Raw genomic sequence first — 17,647 nt, forward strand, 5'->3', positions numbered from 1 at the left:
CCGGTTTTGTCCCGCCGTGCATGCACTTGCATCTCCCCGTATCCATTACGTACATGAGATCTGCACCTGCATGCACTGCACGGCAGCAACCTCGCCAAGAAGATTGCTCTGTGTAGCATTCTCCCAGATGGACCGAGGGACCCCCAGCGCCATCGGGAGGTCCGATGTGGAAAGCCAGATATATACTTAAGATGACTGCTTGACACAGCTAGTTGCCACTGAATGTCAATTGACGAGCCCCGTGCCGTACTCTTGCACCATGCTGCCAACCGAGGAAAAGCTGCGGCTGGTGATGCGCCGGCAGACGTTGTCAGAAGGCGAGACGCCGGCAGACTTTGAGAAGTTGCTCTCAGAAAAGGAAAAACCAAACATCACATGGCGTACGTCAGACCGACACGGCCTCACACCTGCTTCGTCTTGATGCTGACAAGCGCACGCAGTCACCACGCCAACCGGAAAACGTTTGTCGTCCCGCCGGCAATGTGGTGGGCCGGCCAGTGCTAACAACAGCTGCAGCTCATGTGTGCTACATCGTCCCTCTTGCCAAGCTGGTCGATTTCCTCAGGGCGGGACTTGACGTGCGTGCACCTCTCACAATGAAGCTCTGCAGCTGTTGCTGACGGCGCCAGGTAAAAATCCTCATCCTCGACGTGTACGGCTTCCTGGTGAACTACAAGCACCCCATGGAGCTGGTCGCGCATCGGGCGGAGTACTACCGCCGGCTCGTGACCGCCGTCCTCCAGAGTCTTGGAGTGCCGCCGGGCCAAGTCGAGTTCATCGACGAGTCCAGCTACGTGTACAGCAAGAAGTTCATGGTGGACATGCAGAAGCTTGCGGCGTTAATGACGCAGCAGGATGCGCGCGATACGTGCGAGGAGATCTCCGAGACGACGATGCTCAGTCCCATGCTCTGCTGCATCCACCAGTCGCTTTCGGAAGAGTACGTGGGCATGGACATCCAGTTCGGGGGCTTGGATCAAGTACGCAGCCCCCGCTCCTCATGGCTGTTTTGCACGCTAAACGTCTCACTCCAGACCGGCCTTTTCGAGCACGCCAGGAAGTTCATACCGCAGCTCGACTACAGGCAGAGGCTGCACGCCATGAATCCCATCGTGGCGGGCCTCGATGGCCTCAAGATGTCTTCCTCCAAGCCTGCAGACACGAAGATCATGTTCCTCGATGATCCAGACACTGTACGCCGCAAGGTGCAGAATGCCGCCTGCCAGCCTCGTGAGGTGGCCGGAAATGGCGTTATGGAGCTGCTCAAGCACGTTCTCATGCCGATTGGCGAGATGCAGCTCGAGCGGGAACGCGGACAGACGGGCTTCAACGACGTGGAGAGGACACAGGGCAGCGGGCGCCAGTTCGTCTCGGACGGTGCTCCGGACGATGCCGTCTTTTCCGTCGTCGGCCCGGAGGAGAAAGTGATGCACTTTACATCTTATGAGGAAGTCGAAAAGGCCTACGTCGGCGGCACTGTCGATCCTCAGCCACTGAAGCGTGCAGTGGCTGAGGCTTTCAATAGCGTGCTGGCACCGATCCTCAAGATTTATCAGGAGAGCAAGGAGTGGCAAGAGGTCGATCGTCTGGCTTACCCGGATGAGTGGCAGGAGGTCAAGGGTGCGGCTTTATGAGCGACAGCGCTTCCTTCCACTTCCAGAGTTTTGGATCAATGTCAGTGCATAGTTGTATTCCATCAGAACAGCATCTCGTTCCGTGTAGTGCCATGTCTGCCCGTGCATACACGAATCAGAAGAAACTTCTCGCGTGCCGTGCAGGAAGCGACATCTCTACAACCTTTGCATTGGAGATCTTGCAATAATTTGAACCCACACTAATGCAGTGATATGGCAGCGCTACCGTTAGCGTGGGTACAGAAGTGGAAGCATTACATCACATCCCACGCCAAGGACTCAGCTGCATAGTGCACAACAGTCATGGAGGGGTACACGATCACATCGCCGGCAAAATGAATGAGGGGGGTTGTCTCCCGCAGAGACGGCAACGAAGAAGCTTTGACATCTATGTGCATCTACTGCTGGGGATAGAAAAGACGTGTGTCGTAACAGCACAACTGAAAGTGAAACGCAACATGTCGAAGGGAAATAACATTTACCGAGATTAGAAGGAGGGCAAAAAAGACCGCATGCATGTAGCCGCGCTGCTTGGTGTAACGAGAGATGTAACTCAAGAGCTCGCTTCTCACAGCAACTCCCCGTTCTCGATGCAACTGTCAATAAAGAATGTACCGAGACGAAAACCCTCGCAGACGTCTGCGTTGGCGCTGCCCATGGCTCCTGACAGTGCGATGCACTCAGCGAGACTGCTGGCCTCGCGAGACGCGATATCCCTCAACATTGCCTGCCCCCCGGCATCCAACAAAGCCGAGTTTGCCACTGCCTGATGGAGGCCGACAAAAGCCCACGACAGGCCAAGCAAGACGGGAAAGTGACGCTTGGGGCTGCTGGCTAGCTTCAGCAGGACGGCGTAGTCTGCGTCTGCTTCAACCACGTCCGCCAAGCAGCCGGGAGCGGCGCCTCGCACAGCTGTGGCCATCCGCAAGCCCAGCTCCACCAGGCCTGCAGCCTCCAAGCGCTTGACCTCATCCATTCCCGCAACCCCGCTCCCCTCTTTGCCCAGCCCGTTCTGGGCGCGAATCAGCTTCAGCAGACACGCCATGTGGAGGTTGGCCGCCCTCGACGGAACCGCAATCGCCGTCTCCAAAAGGCAGGGATGCATGAACCAGATCCCAAAGAACCGGGAGACGCGCAGGTCCTGCACCGCGCGGATCGCCGGTCGTCTGATGGGCGGCAGCGCCGCGGGCAGGTCCGACGGGACACAAAGTGTGGGGAAGGCGGCGTCTGAGGCGGCTGAGACGCACGAGTGCAGTGCGAGCTGATCAGGCTCACGGTTGACGAAGGCCCAGTACGCCGTCGAGTCCGGCCGGGGGCCACCCAGTCCGTCGATCCAGCGCCTGACCACCTCGACCTCCTGCTCGGTGAAGGAGCCAAACATCTTGCCGCCCCACATCAGCTCCTTCATCAACCGGCTCTGTGCGCTATTGCCTCTCCTGACCCACACGCGCGATCTCCCCAGCGCGCCCAGGAAGGACATGTGCCACTCGCGATTGCTGAACTCTTTCGGATCCAGCCACTCTTCCAGGGTGCGGCCCTCGATCTTGGCTCTGCAGGAGCAATGCATGTTCTGTGAGACGTTGACCTTCTGCAGGAAGACGCTCGCCACTTCGGCCTCGGATGGCGAAGGCGACGCGTCCTCGCCCAGGTATTCCGAGAGCACGTATCCGGCTTGCACTCTGCGCCATGCGGCCTGGACTGCCGCCTCCCCGGCCGAGGCGCCAAGGTGCTGCATGTAGCTATCCACCGCCGCGACGGCCATGGCTGTGTGTCCGGAAGCCGCGTTGTCGATGGTGATGTGGAGTCGGAAATAAGACGGGTCCATCTTCAACTCCTCGAGCTCCTTGGCCAGCACCATTGTCTCCAGCGTAAGCCCTTCGAAATGGAGGTTGAAGCCGAGGATCTCGGGCAAGAAGTCGTCGGGAAACAAGGAGATGAGAAGCTGGGACACGCCCGACTTCCAGGATCGCACATCTGTCATGCCATGGTGGGGCTCGAGAAAGGCGCTGCTATGCGACTCGGGCATGTCGATCCCGCTGCTGCCGAGCAATCGGCGATACAGGTAGACGTGGTTCTTAGCGTTGTCGCCGTCGCCCAGCTCTTCGGAGAAGATTTGCCACGCAATCTTGGTTGTCGGACGCAACGCGTACGGCGTGGTGACCCTGTGAACGTAGCCCAACCAGGCCCCGTCCACCAACTTGGATGGGGCATTCTGCCTCAGCCATCTCGTGGCATCCGAAACAGTGCGCACCAGCTCTCGTGGCCCTGTCTCCCTCCTCGTGACGTATTCTTGCCAGCGCCCCAAGGTTTCGATGTTGCGCCTTTGGGTAAATGCGGACGCTGCCTCTCGTGTGTATTTGTCGACCGACCGTATGTCCAGGCCCGTCGATTGCTGCGTCCGCTCGAGGCTCTCGGACAAGAGCAGGATCAGCGTTTCCTTGGCCTGTGGAAAGACTGCGGGGAAATCCTCAAGGTTGTGAAGTTTGTGGTAGAGCTCCCGAAACCGCTGAAGTTCGGCGTCATCCTCACGATCTCTGCATCGATCCATTATATTTGACTTTGGCGTCGGAAACGTCTCCCCTGATGTGGCCCCCTGATTCCAAAAACGAAAGAGCCTCAGCATCCCGAGAAGACCCAGGAGAACAAAAGACAAAACAATTGAAAGAGTCATGGTCGTATTCGCAGGTTGATGAGAGAGATGCTGTAACTCCCTCTCCGTGCTCTCTCTTTATAAGCCATCGTACATCTCAATAAAGAAAATGATGCTCTCCTGCCCTCTCGGCACGGCCGGGTACATGATAGTGCCTACTGTACTGCTAAGAAAAACAACGGAACTATGACCTGCAAGATTGCACCAGTAAAACGCCAGCGGGACAGGCAACGAGGCAATCTTATCTCCAATCGATGCTTGTAAATCCCGAGCTGGATCAACATGCATCTGAGGTGATGCAAACATGGGACCACCCGGTCACTTTACCCTGGTGTCTGCTTGACCCTAGCATATACGAGTAGTAGGAGCGCTGACTAGTCCAATACTAGAATGTAATCGTGTCGGATATACGACGGTACGTTACGGAAAGAAATATTTCAGAAGTGGCGGGGTAAAGGATTAGATCCGCTTCTACCAGCCTCATCATGTGTCACAGGAGCCTCCGCAGAGGTTTACTGGACGACACATCCCATGGGGATTAATCGAGTCCGTATCGACTGGGTCCTCCCTCTCAATCTGAGCTTGTTTCTTCGGCATCTGCTTAGAGGATATCTCTTCTTTCGAAACAGTTTCACACAGTTTTGGGAATTGACCTTTCAACATCTCCAATGCTCGAAATTATCCCCAAGAAATATCTTTCTTGTCAATACAAAGTACGTAACAGCACTACACATGATCGGCAGTAACGTAATGCGATAGTATACTGTCCCACTTGGCTCTAAAAATGTTTCTGGTCGACCGCAGGTCTGGGCTGCGAAAATTCATCCAATGAAATACTGATTTGAGATGCCGGCTTGAAGCTATATATAGGCTCGATGGTATCTGCCAACTCGAGTATTACTTTATGATCTCCCAACACTATATGTCCTTTTGCGGTCTGGTTTCGGAACCGACTGTGCGTGGGGAAGGAGAGGAGAGCGAAGATATACTTGAGCAGCCCCTCTGCACTTTTATCAAGCGCCGCAGCAGCAACAAACTCCCCGCCGGCCGATACCTCCTACACTTGCACCACTTACGGCCCATCCTCCAGTGCTCCAGAGCCTTCGTCTCAGAATTTAGGAGCTCGAGGAAGAGCAAAATCATGCCAAGCAGCAACTCGACCGGAACATGTATGTCTTTGATCGGTGTTTCCTGTTCCAATCCAAGCCTTGGGGCATTCCATGGGGCCCGGAAGTTTGATGCCGCCGTCAAGTTCGTCGTGTAATCGCTCGTGATGTAACACGGGACGCCTTCAGCCTTCTTCCTCGCACAAATCAATCAGTGGCTTCTGGCCGTCCATCCTTGCCCGAGTTTCGGCGAATCACCAGCATGTGATGACATCTGCACCTGTGACGAGACCACGCAGTGCATTTGTGTCACATGGACCCTTCTGGCCCACTAGTATGCGGGGATTCTTTCCGCGAGACAAGGGAAGCTCATTAACATCACGGCCTTAGCGCGAATATTGACGTCAGTCCCTCGTAAAAGGGTGGAAATGCTTTCATCAGCAAGTTTTCAGCTTACGCCGGCGATGGCAACGGTGATTTTCGTAGACATTAGTCAATGGATTGTGAGGGGATTGGTTTCTGACCAGATAGTTGAGTGACACATGCTGTCTTGGTCATGTATTGTTACTGGGTCTCAGACCTTCGAAACTGAGTCATACCAACATGAAGTACTGGCATAGGTTCTGCAAGCACTTCAAGCCACATGCGGATAATTTGCTGTTTGAGGGACATGTCGGACCAAAATCACCTTGACTCGAGACAACTTATGACGCTTACTGTCTCACAATCTCTCTGATTGAGCGATTTACTAAAACCTCCCATACTGGCTAACTGCATCGGAAGTTTGCAGCAGAGTAGAATGAGCGGAATCTAGGTTCCGCTCGGCTGGCGGCACTATCTCTGGATGCGGTGGTTCATCCGCATGTTCCACACGCTGCGTCCATGTGATCCCATTTAGACAACACTCTTCACTTTCATGATGAGTGGAGGTTTATCCCACACAATGAAACATTTCTGCTGCATCCAGTTGCTGTTTCCCTCGGTGGCGAAGAAATCGAACTGGCGTAGGATGCTGGCCAGTGCCAAACGCATCTCATATAGTGCGAGACTGAGTGGGTCAACAAAAGCCGGTCCGCTGTAGCGCGCATGAAGACTTACTTCTTGCCGATGCAGCTTCTCGAACCGCTAGAGAATGGCTGAACGATCCGCTTATTATCGTGGGCAAACTCACCCTCGGTAGCTCCAGGTAGCCACCGTTCGGGAATGAACTCGTCTGGCCGTGCAAAATTGCGAGCCGAATGGTACGCCGGCCACTGATGGATTCCCACAACAGCCTGTGGGCAGATTAGGCTACGTCAGCTCATGCCTTGCAGCGGATCGCAAAGGCCTTGACTCACCCCGGCCGGCACGTGTTTACCGCCAACCACCGTACCTCCCTCTGGTACAAGCCTGTACAGCATGTCCGGAATCGGAGGATACAGCCTCATGCTCTCGTCGATGACGGCGTTTAGATAAGGCAGCGCTGCCAGCGTCTCCATGTTGAGCTCGTCTGGCGCCAGGTCCCGCACTTCTCTGGTGACTCTATCCATCTTGTCCCTATTCTCCGTGAGATACCACATGGCTCCGCAAAGCGCCGTTGCGGTTGTTTCGGTTCCGGCCGCCATGAAGACGGCGGCGTTGACATGCATTTCCGGACGGCTCAGGATATCTTGTTTCTTCTCCACGAGGGACCAGATGTCCGGTCGTTCCGTGTGGGCTTCTTGGTCCAGGCGCTCGTCGACCAGCCCAGCTGCATAGTCGATATACGCGTTGCGTCTCTCCACCGTGGCCTTCGTCGACAGCAGCCACACCATGAGCTGCGTCAGCTGCGGCAGGTAGAACAGGATGACGACGCGCACGGACAGCAGGCGAAAGACGGCGAAAACGCCGCGCACCCAAGGCGAATACTCGCCGGTATCCAGCAGGCCCAGCGGTCTTCCGAATGCGAGGTCGGCCATGACGTCAAAGGCCATGAAGTTGAAGAGGTCAGCCACGTTGGCTTCTGCTTCCCCGTCGCTGCGGCTGGCGCAGGCACGCTGTAAGTTGGCAATGAGCTTCTGCACGTGGCCCAGGATCAGGGATTCCTGTTTCTTGAGCGACGTGTTGGAGAAGGCTGGAGCGAAGATGCGCCGCTGACGCGCGTGTTGCGGGCCGTCGATCGCTTGTATGAGGCCACGGGGAAGATCGGGGGGCGCGGAGTTGAAGATGGGCTCTTTTGGGAGGGCGGCGTGTCCGCCTTGCCGGGCGTATATGTCTGCTTGATGATCAGAATCTTGTGGAGCCGAGGTTGGAGAGAAGGCGAGGTTTACCGTCCCAAGCATCACCAGAGATGTAGCTGAGCTCCGCGGGGCTGAGGCGTACGACCGGCCCGTAAGTCTCGTGGGCGCGATGAGCGTGCGAGATGTTCGTTCCGACGATACGGTGCCAGATGCGCGGAAGGGAAGAAGCACGACAAAGCCATGGCCCCGGATAAGAACGCAGCGGGTGCAGGTAGAGGTTGTATAAGCATTTTCCCGTGAACCACAGGCACTTGCATCTGCATCAGCACTGCAAGTGTAAGTAGACTTCGAATCATCCAACTTACCACGGCTGATATCAGAATCTCAAGGAGGAACATTTCGAGTGGGAGAACTTGGTCAAGCACTTCACCTGCGACGACGTTGATGATAGTTAGTGTGGCCTTGTTGCGGGTGAAAGATGGGCCGGCGTCAGGCGTTTTTAAGTGAAGGGTGGGATCCTGCAGGCTTGCCCAGGATAAGCTGACAAGGCGGGGCTCTGGGCGGTAGCGTATATACCCTGTCGTGGCGCGGGTTTCTGTTCGGCCATTCACGGAACAGCTGTAAAGGATTTCCAACCTTGGCGTACCCTTGACGGATGGTGGTCAGAAACAAAACCCTGGGTATACCCTCGGAAAGTTATGTTTATGAATGCGACATCAGGTACAACACAAGTTATCGATTACAAGGCGGCAGAGGCAACGACTCTATAGACCCTGGGAATACCGCCGGGTATGCGGAACGCCAACGACTACATGAAGAGCGTCAGGACGCCGATTGTAAACTCAAATTGCCGGTAGGTCCCTCATAGACGCCTTCACAGCAATCCAGAAGATGCACTGAGTTTCCATGTCGATATTTAATGTTTAAAGTCAACATGTGTCTGTTTGAAAATCAAGTACATCGATTCTCTGTTCTCTTGAGCCGTACTCGCTGCAAACGGCGGCGGTAGACGCTGCTCGCCGGGTTCTTTCGGCGTGCGGAGGTTGTGATTGGTCGAAGTCGACACCCAATGCCATACGCATGTATGGAGCGCACTTTCCGACTCTAGAACACTAGATTTAAGACTGGGAGAAGTCTGCAGGAGCTGGGGACCAGCGCATCGTTTGGGTAATTAGCGTAGAGCACAAAACTGGTTTATCCAACCTCGTATCTCGCCACGTCACCTCGCATTCATGGTCCACCACATTTGAGGGACAACGATATTCGCGTACTTTTCACCATCACGTACGACCCCATTTTGGCTTTTGCGGGCGAAGCCTGTCCACCTTTTTGAATCCTTTCCGCCGACCTAGCCGATGGCCGAATGAACTCGGTGATCACACACCCTACGCAGCTTTGACAACGGTATCACGCCACTACAAATTCTGGTTGAGTATAGAAATCGAAGGCAGCGGCGGCCGCAGAGGCACTATACATGGCTTGCCGCGCTTGAGTCTAATTCTATGTGGCTGAGGGTCCCGCACGATCCTTGCGCCATGCACTCTACTATGCGTAATTACTTGAGGCCAATGCTTGTATACCTCTGTAGGGGTTGCAAGCCCAGGGATAGGCCTTCATGTAAGCATATCGTGCCGACCATGTGCTCATGCCGCTTCATTCCCGTTTTTCGCGGCCGCTGGTTTGTAGTGCACCATGATGGGTGGCACTGCGGTCCTTCACCCCAGAAATTTGGTGTGAAGCAGCGCCACGTCGACCCCCTTTGCGGGTCCCAGAGCTCCGACTCTGTGATAGAAAATTTCTGTTTCGCAGATGGGCGTGGAGGGAACAACAGCGATGGTCCCGCTGCCGGACGAACGACGAAGCGTTTGGCGGACGGAAAGTCGCTGGGTCGGAACCAAGTGGATGAATTTGAGTCGAGATGAACTCGGCGCGCAGAAGCGCTGCTCAGTGCTCTTCGGGGCCGCCGGGGTGGTAAGCGCGATAGACCTGCATGGCGCCCTCGACGGACTGGACGATGCCGAAGAACACAGTCAGAGCGAGGACGGCGACGGCGACCCAAAAGGTGTACCACTGCGGGCCTTTTCTCCTGTCGTGCCACCACTGCGACAAGGTGCTCGGCTCTGCTTCGTCAAAGACTTGCTTGAGGATGACCAGGCGCTCCCTCCAGAAATGGAAGTTTTCGATCTGGCGGTCGTCGGTGCGAAGCTGTGGTAACTTGGTCGCTCTGCCGTCGAGGTTTTCCAGCGAGCGTTGCCTCTTGTACCATTTGGCCGTGGCCTTATCGGACGATGGGAGGAGCAGAGAAAGTGTGCGTAACGTCTCCTTGCAGAAGCCCGGGGGGAACATGTCACTGTGCGATACGATGAGCTTTTGGGTCGAATGGTTGGGTAGGTGATGGGTGTGGTACGTGCGGCCATGCTCGAGAAAGGTTGCATGGTGGAAGATGAGAACCTCCTTGTCATCATCCCTCAGCCTGAGATGGTCGGAGAGGTTATTGGTCCAAGCCACTTTGATGCCGGCGAGGAGTTCGAGATTGCGGGCGTTGAATATTTTGGGCAGTCGCACAATGCCCGCGCTCTGCCTTGGGGGCTCGAAGTGACTGGATACGAAGCCACGCAGCGAACCCTTGTCCCAAAGGAGCGGGCGCTGGGCGGAATAAGCGCAGTGTGGCTGGCCAATGTCCATCATGGTCAGCAGCCTCGCCGCCCAGTCGATTGCGTTGTTGATGACGCGGTTGTTGGGGGCCGAATCCTGACGGCCAGTCGATCCTTTCTCGTCCACCCGAGGTGGTCGTAATGCTGGGAGGTTTTGCACCACATCCGGCCTGTCTCGTGACTCTGCTGCAAGGCTTTGTATTACGCATAAGATGTCTCTATGGGCAACGATTTCAAACTCGGGCGATCCATCGGCTGGTAAGCAGTCGCTTTGCTCCAGGCCGAAGATATGACATTGCTGCGCGTAGTATTCCAGGTAAGGGTCGATGTCGAGAGAATTCGCTTTTGGAGACTTCAGGTCCCAGATGATGTTCAACAGGATCGACTTCTCATCCGCCGTGGGGTGGCAGGTGGTGATGGGTAGTTTCAAGCAGTCGGCGTCCAGCATCTTGTGGTTATGGTTGAAGAGAAGAACCACGGCATTGGTTTTTTGGAGGACCCTTGGATTCTTCACTGGCGCTGTCTTGGCCACCTTGTGCTGCGCCCATGGTGTTGCGCGTCGCGGGACGCGCGGACAAGTAAGCGGCGGCGGCGCGAGGCAGACATGCAGCTCTATGCAGCTCAGCCTCGGCGGACTACGTCGACCGTCCTTTCCGCACCACACCAATTGCTTTTACCCTTCTTCTCTTCCTTGTTACTCCAATCTGGTCCCATCTCCGGCTTGTTGGGCACAAACTGTACCTCTTGCTTCCGCAGCTGCTTCGTGACCGTCTATAGGCTTCCGCAAGTCACCTTGTCCGAATAACGCCATTGGTTGTACTGGATGCAGCCACGGTGGTCAAAGAAACGATGACGACGACGCCTACGAACGTTTTTACGCGTTTCCTGCATCGACTGGAGGAGCCAAAAGACAGCAAATCGTCGGTGGAAATCCCAAACTTTGAGGATTCGATTGGAGTCGAGTACCGCAAGATTGGGAAGTTGCATTGCTGGGAGGCCAAAGGCTCGGTTCGAAGGCGATTCCTCGTCTTGAAAGACCACATCAAGCAGTATCTGGAAGACCATGGAGCCGCGGTTTCGGCACCCGTCATCTGGCAGGTCTACCTGATCGGAAAATCCAGAAAGAAGGCACGTCCGGCGGTCTTCTTCTGTAGCAGGGAGGCTCATGCACGGAAGATGATTCGGAAACAGATCGAGGACAGCAACATCCTGGCCAACTTTGCAGACTTCAAGACTGGAGATTGCGCCCAGCCACTTGAGTTTGATCAACTCAAGCCGCTGGGAGCCGATGACGCAAACGTATCTCGTCCTTCGGCCAACAGAAACACCAATTGCGAAAATCCCACCGGTCGGCTGATTTCAACTCAGCAATGGAGGCCACCAGGCTTGATTCAGCGGAAATGCGCCACCGTTGGAGCTGTATTCAGCTGGGATGGCCTTTTGCTTTTCACGACGGCTGCACATGCCTTTTTCGAGCACAGCTGCATGGTTGATTTCGAAACCAATGGCCATCTTGGTCTGGAGTTGAGCTTTGACGAAGAAGGAGGCATGGATTCCGACAGCAGCGAAGACGAAGACGATACCATCGACTTTCAAAGGCCACCGCATGACGCAGCCATCTTCCGTGAATCGAAACCATGCAGAAGAAACACAGAAGATTCAGCTTCTGACGTGCCTGGAGCGTCGCATACTTTTGACGCGAATGATGTTGTGCTCTCGTCAAAAGATGGGCCGCATCCTGGGCTGGACTATTGCTTGGTCATGTTGAGAGGGCAAAAGTCCGGGTATCATGAGAAATTACCGCTCACACACTCTTTCTGCAACTACCATGTCATTCAGCCGCGCATGCGTGCTAGCGACAGCCCTCGAGACGTTTCAGTTGTAGCCTACACCGGGTCTGGAAATGCAAGAGACGGTATGCTGTCGGGGACGCCTTCTTTCATGACACTGCCCGGAGGCCAGAAGACACAGGAGCTGTGGTTAGTGAGGCTAGACGGAAGCGTCGAGGAGGGAGACTGTGGCTCTATCGTGGTCAACAAGAAGACGGGCGACCTCGAGGGCCACATTGTTGCTGGGTCGCCGGGTTCGGGAAATGCGTACATCATCCCCGCCCATGGAATGCTCCAGGACATTCGAAGACGACTGTCCTCGCGGCTCCAAATTTGGAATCAATTCTCCAACTGTGCGCCCAAAGTTCCGACCCCGGCCATCAACTCCGAAGAGGCTGTGGATCTGGCGGGACGATATCGCGAGATCTTGAGCGAGGCGCGAAAGGCGAGACTATCTGCAGCACCTCGACTTCCCATCCACAACATACCTATCAGTCCACAAAGACCTCTGGATAGAAAGTCCCTTCGGTTCAGGAAGTTCATGAGATCTCTCTCAGAAAATCCGTTGCGGTGGAACAACCCAGATCTGCTCGACAAAGCTCTCGCATACGTACCGTTAGACGTGCTGCACAGACAGGCAGAGAGCGAATGTGAAGCCCTCCGCATAGACGCCAAATCCTACTCTCCAGCCAGGCGGCCGATTCTGGGGTTCCAAGATTGCGTCATCCGAGCACTCCTGAGATGGTTCAAGCGATCATTCTTCGCATGGGTAGACAACCCGACCTGCTCATGCTGCGGCAGCAAGACGACCCCGCTCGGCATGGCAGCACCACGCTTGGACGAAATGACGGGCGGTGCGAGACAAGTCGAGGCCTACCGGTGCGAGAACGATTGCTGCGGCAATCACGAACGATTCCCGCGCTACACCGACCCTTTCATCCTCCTGCGCACCAGAAAGGGCCGGTCGGGGGAGTGGGCTCAGTGTTTCTCCATGCTCTGTCACGCCATCGGGGCGAGGGTGAGGTGGGTGTGGAACGCCGAAGACCACGCTTGGACAGAGGTCTACTCGCAACACCTGAAGAGATGGATCCACGTGGATGCTCATGCCGAGTCGTGGGATGAGCCGTTGACCTACTGCGAAGGTAAGTCGAGTCCCCAGATAACTTCGTGCCAGTGCTAACGCCGCGACAGGATGGGGCAAGAAGCTGTCTTACTGCATCGCCTTCTCCAAAGACGGCGCCACAGATGTCACCAGACGCTACGTGCGTAGCCAGCGGTCCGCGCACGAGCGCAGACTAGCCACTGAGCCCGAGCTCTTGCACATTCTGGACGAAATATGCACCGAACGGAGGAAAGACATGCCTGATGAGCAGAAGAAGCGCTTGAGGCGGGAAGACGAGTGCGAGCAAGACGAGCTGCAAAAGTTCGTGTCCAGACAGATTACGCAGGAACTCTGCAAGCTTGACGTGACCAAGGTCAGCTCAGCCTGCGTTAATGAGCCAGACGCGGATGGGGGAAGAAGGGCGTCTACGAAAAGGTGGATGCTGACGGACAACGTGGTGATGGGATGATGGGTTGATATGGGACTCGAGCAGAGGCAGGTCCTGGATGCTATCGTGAGGTCCTTGAAATCCTGTAGAAAAATAAAGAGTGAACCCTGATGACTTTCCTTATGGCTTCAGTAATGCGTGCACCTACAATTCGAGAGCAGGTTTTGATTAAAAGCCATGGGTGTTTGGCAGGCCTACAGTTTCTGCTGATGGTAAATACAACAGCAAAGCCAGAACCACTCCAGCGGAGCCACGTTCACGAAGCACCACCGACTTTCGCAGGGCTTTTGATCCCCTCCGGAATGGCAACCTCATCCCCCTGCAGCACCCCCATCGTCTCCACCGTCCACCCCCGCATCGCCTCACCAATCTCGACATACGGCTTCCGCGGAGCAAACGTCATCCTATCCTCCAACCCCAGCCCCCTCCCAACAAACCACCAAGCGCCATACTTGGTCGCCGCCAAGCTCTTCTTGCACGCCCACTCGGCATTCGCGACGACCTGCTGCAGCCGGCGCGCCTCGTCCTTCCTCCCCTCCATCCACAGGTCGAAGACGCGCGCGGTGGCGCGGGGAAAGACGTTGGCGAGGCCGGTGACGCAGCCGACGCCGCCGGCCTCGAGGGTGGGCACGAGGTAGTCGGAGGAGCCGCCGAAGACGGCGAACTGGCCGGGGGCGAAGGCGCTGGCGAGCCGGACGACCTTGCCGACGTTGCCGCACGTGAGCTTGACCGCGACGATGTTGGGGTGCGCCGCGAGCGCCGCGAGCTGGTCCGAGTCGAGGTCGATGGCGGACGTCACGCCGGGGAACTGTTTTGGTTTTTGATCGGTTTTGCCTCCCGGTCAGTCCGGCTAGCTCCTCTTGCCACACATACACAAGCGTGCACACGCAACTTTGGGTGAAGGAAAGAAGGAGGGAGCAGGGGCTGGGGGCTGGGGAGAGTGGTGGGACAAACGTTATACACCACCACCGGCAGCGGACTGCGATCCGCCACGTCGCGATAGTATCCCAACAGCGCATCGTTCGTCATGGATTTCGCCCAGTAGCTCGGGGGCAGCAGCAGCGCCCAGCCGGCGCCGGCTTCGTGCGCGTCTTGCGCCAGCTGGATCGTTTCTTTCGTCCCTTGGGCGGAGATGCCCGCGACCAGCGGGTAGTCGGGGACGCCGAGGTCGGTGACGGCTCGGACGGCGGTGGCGAGGATCTGCTTGCGCTCGGCGCGGTCGAGAAGGGCGAGTTCGCCGTTGGTGCCGAGGTACACGAGGCCGTGTTGGCCGCCGCGGACGAGGTGTTGGCAGTGTTTGTACTGTTTTGTAGAGGAAAGGGTCAGCCGGGTTTGCAGGTCAATGAAATAGTGCACGCCACCATTGCGTCCAGGTCTATTTCCTGCAGGGGCGTGTTCTTGTAGAGTGTCACTACGGGGCAGTAGACGCCAGCGGGCAGCGGGCGCGCCTTGGCGGGGATGCTTGAGGGCGGCATTTCTGGAGGATTCCGAATGCTTGGTGTTGACTGTCAGGACCCGAAACGTGAGTGGAGCTGGAACTGGCTTGGCCGAACACCAGGTCTAAGTAGACACTTTCAAAGCAGGTCGCTCGGCAATTGAACTGGCTTGCCGCCGATACGGCAAAGCTATACCGATGGCGAGCAAGGTCTTGTTGCATGAATTCACGCTGTAATGGTCAGTAGCACACCATTCTTCCGGACCCCGCATCGAATTGTCCTATGAATGACGCAATTCAAACCCCTGCGCTTTGGCATCGGATTAAAATCCGACATGGTACGTGGGGGGTATCCTGGCTAGAAAATGCCCTTCATAGCTACCTGGCGCACATCCCCGCCATCCCCGCCATGCTTCACCTGTATCAGTGCCACAGCAGCGAACATAACGTACCCAACGTGTCTTCATTACTTCTGAAAAATCGAAAGAATTTCTATATTTGCGAGCTCTGGGCCTACTGTGACGCTGCCTCAAAAGCACGAGTGTTGACCGGCGTCAGAGGCTTTCCAGCAAACTCCCCATCCGGACCTACCACAGTGACAATATTTTTCATAGCCAGCAGCTCGAAGTTGATTCGAGTGTCTAGCGCTCCTCCGCCAATGTGCGTTGTCAACGTGACGTTTTCCATCTCAATGAACTCTTGCGGAATGTTCGGCTCGTTGTAGAAAACATCCAATCCAGCCGCCGAAAGATGGCCCTTCTTCAACGCATCGATCAATGCCTTCTCCTCCACGATGGGCCCTCTGGCAGTGTTGATCAGTCTCCCACCCTTCTTGATGTGGAAGATGTTGCTGGCATTTATCAGGTCCTGGGTATGGGGGTTCAGCGGTGTGTGCAGCGAGACGCAGTCGGAGATGCTCAGAAGCTCGTCCAACGACGAGTGGTAAGTAGCCCCAAGCCTCTCTTCCTCTTCAGGGCTGGCGCGGACGATGTCGTAATAGTGAATGTCCATGCCCAGCGCCAACCGAGCCTTCGCAGCGAGCTTCTTGCTGATGTTGCCCAGCCCGACGATGCCGAGCACGTATCCTCGCGGGTTGGCCGAGATGTCAGCAATGAGTCGGTGCGTGTAAGAGAACCTGTCCGGGTCTCCAGATCGCGCTGCCAGCTGGGCGCGGGTGAAGTTGCGGAAGACCGACAGGATCATGTAGAGAGCCGTGTCCGAAACCGCCTCGTCCGAGGCGCCCGCCCCGTTGGCGTACCAGATCTTACGCTTGCCGAGGACGTCGGTGTCTGCCCAGTTGAACCCAGCGCCCGCAGATGCGAATATGCGCACTGAAGGCGGCAGCAAAGAGATCAACTCTTGGTCCCACTGGCCCATCTCGCCGCCAGTCTGGAAATGTGGGCGGAAGATGGCCGAAAAATCCCCATACCTTGCTGCTTATCAGCGCCAGCAACTGTACGTATGTGCTCAGTGGACTTACTTCCTCTCTTTCAAGGCTTTCTTGAACGACTCTCTGTCCAAGTCCTCATTCCTCACCACATTGAAGCGAGGCAGGAACTCCTTCTCGTAGTATTCGGTGCTGTACTTGACAGCGTTTCCAAGATGCAGAACGGTAGGCTTCGACATTTCTCGCCTAGTGACCAGATGCGCAAAGTGACGATGATTGAAGTGATGCTCCAGCCGCAGCGAACACCCCGCATTATGGTCGTTGATTCCGACACCAGCTGCGGGGCAAACGCCGATAGCTAGCCGAATGCTCCACTATTCCTTCACTTTTCCCCTCTATTGCACAATCATTCCGCCGATCTTGCTCCGCGTAGACCGTCTTTTCCGACGGCAAAGTGGGAGGAGCTCCGAAGTCTTTGGTTGCTGCCGCAGTGGTACCAGTAGCCCAGGTCGGTCTCAAACTGGGATCTGGAACTTTGCACCTTCTACATGAGCTCGTGGTCAGCGTGAATGAAACCCTTTTTTGACATTTCTCTTCCTATGGTTCATCCACTGCAGTCTCCTATGATTTTGTCGTTCTTGCGTCGCGAGAAATCGCCATGGCAGTCCCCCACAACCGACTGATTTAGACCGAGGCTGGCACATCTGTCGGATTGTCATCTGAATCAAAGAAAGAGATGGATTCTGTATGGCCCAACACACAGCCACCCGACCATACTTTATATTTGACCTGGCCTTGCCATCTCGTTCTTGGTTGGTTCCACAAGCTAATAGTACAAGTCCCGAAACCTCGATTCGATGCACGATGCACCATACCATGTTCGACGAGGCCCTCCCAACGGACTGGATTAACAGGATTCTTGCGTCTTCTAGCGTGCCTCCAGCACGAAAGTTGGCCGGAAAACGGCGCCAGAGCCTATGAAGATTATTCTACCGGCCCTTACTTGTTGACCGAAGGGACTCATCCACCATCGCCCGTGTCCGCATGCGGAAGTCTTCGTACCACGCGTCCCCACTAAGGAGGACTTGTCGATGCGCGGCGCCTCTTTGTGCCGAACTTCGTCAGCCCTACCAAACCGAGGCCACTCAAGGGATGGAAGACTAAGCCCGGAACGGACTTTTGATCTCTTTGTTGGCTGTCGAGC

At 55.9% G+C, this 17,647-nt stretch overlaps 7 protein-coding genes across 7 annotated transcripts; 2 read left to right on the top strand and 5 right to left on the bottom strand.

Moving 5' to 3' along the window:
* Nucleotides 1-259: 259 nt before the first annotated feature.
* BKCO1_6100020 (tyrosyl-trna synthetase) lies at nucleotides 260-1,634 on the top strand (the record flags this gene model as incomplete). The annotated part of the gene is made up of 5 exons (XM_020277986.1): nucleotides 260-380; nucleotides 441-461; nucleotides 517-578; nucleotides 630-980; nucleotides 1,035-1,634. The coding sequence occupies 5 exons, from the start codon at nucleotides 260-262 to the stop codon at nucleotides 1,632-1,634; spliced, it is 1,155 nt and encodes a 384-aa protein (XP_020126646.1).
* A 568-nt stretch (nucleotides 1,635-2,202) lies between these two features.
* BKCO1_6100021 (atpase-like protein) lies at nucleotides 2,203-4,182 on the bottom strand (the record flags this gene model as incomplete). The annotated part of the gene is made up of 1 exon (XM_020277987.1): nucleotides 2,203-4,182. One exon carries the CDS (start codon nucleotides 4,180-4,182, stop codon nucleotides 2,203-2,205), a length of 1,980 nt encoding a protein of 659 aa, XP_020126647.1.
* A 2,102-nt stretch (nucleotides 4,183-6,284) lies between these two features.
* On the bottom strand, nucleotides 6,285-7,986 carry BKCO1_6100022 (cytochrome p450; the record flags this gene model as incomplete). The annotated part of the gene is made up of 5 exons (XM_020277988.1): nucleotides 6,285-6,438; nucleotides 6,489-6,664; nucleotides 6,728-7,623; nucleotides 7,679-7,898; nucleotides 7,954-7,986. The coding sequence occupies 5 exons, from the start codon at nucleotides 7,984-7,986 to the stop codon at nucleotides 6,285-6,287; spliced, it is 1,479 nt and encodes a 492-aa protein (XP_020126648.1).
* A 1,546-nt stretch (nucleotides 7,987-9,532) lies between these two features.
* Nucleotides 9,533-10,690, bottom strand: BKCO1_6100023 (fad-type 2; the record flags this gene model as incomplete). Its single annotated transcript, XM_020277989.1, has 1 exon — nucleotides 9,533-10,690. The coding sequence occupies one exon, from the start codon at nucleotides 10,688-10,690 to the stop codon at nucleotides 9,533-9,535; it is 1,158 nt and encodes a 385-aa protein (XP_020126649.1).
* Nucleotides 10,691-11,091: 401 nt separating this feature from the next.
* Nucleotides 11,092-13,642, top strand: BKCO1_6100024 (pngase family; the record flags this gene model as incomplete). The annotated part of the gene is made up of 2 exons (XM_020277990.1): nucleotides 11,092-13,213; nucleotides 13,263-13,642. The coding sequence occupies 2 exons, from the start codon at nucleotides 11,092-11,094 to the stop codon at nucleotides 13,640-13,642; spliced, it is 2,502 nt and encodes an 833-aa protein (XP_020126650.1).
* A 235-nt stretch (nucleotides 13,643-13,877) lies between these two features.
* Nucleotides 13,878-15,096, bottom strand: BKCO1_6100025 (dihydrodipicolinate synthase; the record flags this gene model as incomplete). Its single annotated transcript, XM_020277991.1, has 3 exons — nucleotides 13,878-14,429; nucleotides 14,576-14,923; nucleotides 14,983-15,096. 3 exons carry the CDS (start codon nucleotides 15,094-15,096, stop codon nucleotides 13,878-13,880), a joined length of 1,014 nt encoding a protein of 337 aa, XP_020126691.1.
* Nucleotides 15,097-15,569: 473 nt separating this feature from the next.
* On the bottom strand, nucleotides 15,570-16,682 carry BKCO1_6100026 (alcohol dehydrogenase; the record flags this gene model as incomplete). The annotated part of the gene is made up of 2 exons (XM_020277992.1): nucleotides 15,570-16,485; nucleotides 16,537-16,682. 2 exons carry the CDS (start codon nucleotides 16,680-16,682, stop codon nucleotides 15,570-15,572), a joined length of 1,062 nt encoding a protein of 353 aa, XP_020126651.1.
* Between the last annotated feature and the right edge of the window lie 965 nt (nucleotides 16,683-17,647).

Source organism: Diplodia corticola (genome assembly GCF_001883845.1).
Source record: "Diplodia corticola strain CBS 112549 chromosome Unknown scaffold61, whole genome shotgun sequence".
Classification (NCBI taxonomy): domain Eukaryota; kingdom Fungi; phylum Ascomycota; class Dothideomycetes; order Botryosphaeriales; family Botryosphaeriaceae; genus Diplodia; species Diplodia corticola.